General features: G+C 44.7%; 1 protein-coding gene across 2 annotated transcripts; it reads right to left on the bottom strand.

The window, feature by feature from the left end:
* Nucleotides 1-246: 246 nt before the first annotated feature.
* Nucleotides 247-3,330, bottom strand: LOC307027769 (uncharacterized protein). 2 transcript variants are annotated; one of them, XM_079696089.1, is made up of 5 exons: nucleotides 3,183-3,330; nucleotides 2,425-2,813; nucleotides 2,179-2,320; nucleotides 2,001-2,073; nucleotides 247-1,784 (listed from the first exon to the last, which is right to left on the bottom strand). In XM_079696089.1, the coding sequence occupies exons 2-5, from the start codon at nucleotides 2,801-2,803 to the stop codon at nucleotides 882-884; spliced, it is 1,497 nt and encodes a 498-aa protein (XP_079552215.1). In that variant the 5' UTR covers nucleotides 2,804-2,813; nucleotides 3,183-3,330; the 3' UTR covers nucleotides 247-881. The 2 variants fall into 2 exon arrangements, with proteins under 2 accessions (XP_079552215.1, XP_079552214.1); XM_079696088.1 differs by lacking the exon at nucleotides 3,183-3,330 and having other exon boundaries at nucleotides 2,425-3,167.
* Nucleotides 3,331-4,175: the final 845 nt, after the last annotated feature.

Raw genomic sequence — 4,175 nt, 5'->3', positions numbered from 1 at the left:
CTTTACCCCAGCTAAGGGGTGAACTGAGACAGACTAGAGAAATCAAGGGGGTAAAGTGAACCACTTACCTTTTCCACTTTTAAACTACCAAAACAACACATGTTGTAACAGTTAGAATCCTGACAGATAGATTGACAACCACACATTCCAAAACTAATGTCGGATGCGCAACATAATCATGGGGATTGGTCAATTTAGCACATTTTTTAAACAAAGTAACTCCAAACAAAGTCAAATACAACATAATATATTTCAAAGTGCTTTAATAAACATTCAATTAACCATTTAACCAGTTAGATTAGAACACGATATGATATGAACATCAGCCGCATATTTAAACAAGGCCTACTCTACATTCCAGCCCTGCAGGTTACAGGGAAAGGTGAAGAGTTGCTCTCTCCGTGTTGTTCCTCCAGGCCTATTAGGTTGAGGCAGCTTCTTCACCACATCACCTTTAGGAACATGTGCCACATCCTTTTCTTTCATAGCAAACGTGGGTCTCTCCCACTCTCTGTTGTTTCCCTGGGTTTTTCTGAGGAATTGGGTTAGTATTTCGTCCCCCTCAACCTTCTCAAACATGCCAACATAACGGATACTTCGGTGTTTTGTGGCAAAGTTGACGAGGACGAAGTCACCCACGGACAGATCTTTGTTTCCGGGGTCACTCCTCTCATCTTCAGAGCTCTCAAAATCATCCTCAAATGGGACAGGGTCATCACTCTCCTCCGAGCTGCTATCTATGATTTTCTTCTTGGGTGCCTTCTTTTTCGGTTTTCCCTTTTCTTTGCTATTTTGCTTTTTCCCTGCAAGTTTCTTTTGTCTCTCTTCATAAGCCTGTTCTATGATTTGCTTCTCTGGAGTATCTGTTAAGATGGCTGTCTTCACACACTTTCGTTTTGTTTGTCCTCTGGGGGGACATTTTGGAAGTGGTATGATTTCCTGAGGAGACACATATCCAGATCGTGAGACAGCTGGCGAGGCACATCCATGTGGACCATGCAAAGTGGATGGAATAGCATCAGCGAGTGGAATAGCATCTGCAGCAGGTGGTTCATCTGCAGGGGGTGGATAATCTGCAGGCCGTGGACCATCCGGATCATCTGAAGTGGATGGACCAGTGGATGCAGGCCGCAGCTCAGGGTTTGGCCGGTCTGACACCATGGATGGTGCAAACGCCTCCTCAGGGAAAATATCTCTGTTATATTATGGGAAGATCCCAGTGGACTTGAAGCCAGAGGTGATATTGCGTGTGTCACTGCTGACAAGAAGGCCTCGTTCACAAATCCTGCAATCTGATAGATGGAGACTGTTTTGCCAGGGTTAGATCTCATCCACCCATCAAGAGCTCGGCTGTATAGGGTCTTGAACGGGCCATACACCGTCACGTCGAGAGGCTGCAAGCGATGGGATGTGTGGGGTGGGAGGGTGAGCAGAACAATACCATTACTCTTTGCTTTCTCCACTGCCTTGAGTGAGATGTGAGCTCTCAGATTATCCAGGATTAGCAGCATGGGATGGTCAGGAGTGCACTTAGTGTGCTTTATCAAGTGATCGAGGAACTCAGGCCAGGTGTCTTCGTTCATCCATCCTGTTCTGGTGGAGGCACCTTTGGCTCCTGGAGGTGCTCCTATCATGAAGTCGTCCTTAAACCTAACTCTGGGGAAGACAAACATGGGAGGTATGGCATTCCCAGCAGCATTCACTGCACACACCACAGTCACCAGTTCTCCTCTCTCAGCTGATGTGATAGAACCAACTTGCTTTTTCCCTTTCTCTGTCACAACCTGAATCAAGTAGAAAGTTTAGAATCAATGGCATGTGCAATCAGTAGGCTACTATTGGTCTAAAGGTACATTTTATTTTGTTGCAGTCCATTCATTTTTTTCTAGTTCACAGGCTCACAATATTACTAATAGCATTAGTTTCAGCATTCTGCCAATAGCTAGCTGGTCATTATCACAAGCCACTCAGTATCAGTCTGCTGCTCTCTAGTAGCTTACCTGCCGTGGCTTTTGTACTGTAAAGACGCCTGTTTCATCCACATTGTAAATCATGTGTGGAGGAAATGTGTGTCTGTTAAAGAAGAGAGGCAAGGGAAGAACCTTATCAGAATCAAAACCAAATCTTACAGGTAAAGCCTCCATAAAACATTTGCAACTAAAGAATTAATTCTGTCACCTGTCCATCACTACAGCCAGATTTGTAAAGAACTCCCCCACTGTAGTCTTATTGAAGGCTATAGCCCTTCCCAGGGATGTTGCCTCCGGAGTTCGGACAGAGAGATGGCGACGGGCTAGAAAGCTGCCAAACCGCTCTACTCCTAAAGAGTGGACAATTCGTTATTATAAGATAAGCTTTGTGGCAAGATCAGTTGGCCTAAGTTGACCTACAGAATCATGTGATCTCTTGCGCACCCTAGCCTACCTGCACATTGTTTCTCCATCCAATTGGCAGGGACAGGGATATGGTTTTTGTCTGCATATTCAAATGCCAGTTCACGGCACTTAACTGGAGCAAGGCCATGGAACTGGTCAGCCAGTTGTTTTAAATGTTGGGCAAGCTCCTCCTCCATCTCATCTGTCAGTATTCTTTTTGCCTCAGCTACTGCACCCCAGGCTACTGATTTAACTCTCCCTTTCTCTATTTTCTTAATGAATCTTTGGAGGGTTGTCTTGTCGATATTTCGTTCCTTTCCTGCTTGTCTTAAGGACTTCTTTCCTTGCATGACCTCTGCAGCTGCACTCTCCATCTCTGTGAGGGGTGTTTGGCCCCAAGATGTCGTCCTGATGTATCGTCTTGGCATGATGACTTTTCTACAATGTTTATGACATTAAAATTAAAACATATGTATTGTAATATTAGACTAAAATATATATAAGACTAAACTTAACTTGTGCTTCATGTCGGGGTAAAGTGAGTCAGCGTCTCACTTTACCCCACAGCATCTGTCTCACTTTACCCCACAGCCACCATTTTAGAAAAAACAACATCTCTAGGCAATTCAGGCTAATCTTTAACTAGCATCAATCACATGGTTTTATATGTTGGAAGTTCATCAACATGTATGATATAAGTTTTTCAACCTGAATCAATTTGCTTTGATACTACAGTTGATTACGTTCGCAGTAAGAACATTTACTTTTACATGCAACAAACACATTTTTGTGAAAAAAAATACTTACCACAGAACCAGCACCAACTTCTCCTTCATGACAAGTGGGGGGTGGGAAGGGGTTGAAAACATTATGGTCACATGACCGCAAATTTGTTTCTTTGCCTAGTTACAGCGGGTGTCTCACATTACCCGGTGTCCCACATTACCCCGCTCTCCCCTACTCAGGTCCAGTGGCTCACTGTGTTAACGCTCGCCCCTGGATGCGGTTGGTCGCGTGTTCGAATCCATGCTGTGGCAAAAAAAAAATCATTTTCACCCTTTTTCTATGGATCTCCAAAAAGTGAACTTTTACATTTTCTGAGTCTGGAGGAATTCAAGGGGAGTTTTCAGGGGAGTGTGTTCTCTCTGCCATCTCCTCCCTGTGTGTGCGTTGCTGCATGCAGCAGCTGCGTGTGTGTGTAAACTGCCCCTACCCCTCGCAAGCAGGCGGGGGAGAGAGAGATCTTTCGTCTTGATTTACACATGCTATGACTCCGGGGGTACTTCCATTCGCTTCGTCTTGATCTGTTTATGTTATTTCATGTCTCGTTTGTCCATTGTGACGGTGGTAAAGCCAGGGAAATATCCCGGAGATATACTGATAAATCTTTGTAACAGCATTTTCCTGCGATCACAGCTGTTCACAGCTACGAGGCTGGGACCGCTTCCATTCGCTTCGTCTTGATCTGTAGATGTTATTTCATGTCTCATTTGTTCATTTTGATGGAGAAAAAGTTGTACATTTAGTGAATTCAGAGTGTCTAAGCTGCACAAGCAGGCATGTTTGAGTACTCAGGTCCAGTGGCTCACTGCGTTAACGCTCGCCCCTGGATGCGGTTGGTCGCGTGTTCGAATCCATGCTGTGGCAAAAAAAAAATCATTTTCACCCTTTTTCTATGGATCTCCAAAAAGTGAACTTTTACATTTTCTGAGTCTGGAGGAATTCAAGGGGAGTTTTCAGGGGAGTGCGTTCTCTCTGCCATCTCCTCCCTGTGTGTGCGTTGCTGCATGCAGCAGCTGC

Source organism: Notothenia rossii (genome assembly GCF_949606895.1).
Source record: "Notothenia rossii genome assembly, contig: scaffold_27, whole genome shotgun sequence".
In the NCBI taxonomy this organism is placed as follows: Eukaryota; Metazoa; Chordata; class Actinopteri; order Perciformes; family Nototheniidae; genus Notothenia; species Notothenia rossii.
This window is presented reverse-complemented; position numbering and strand designations above follow the sequence as displayed.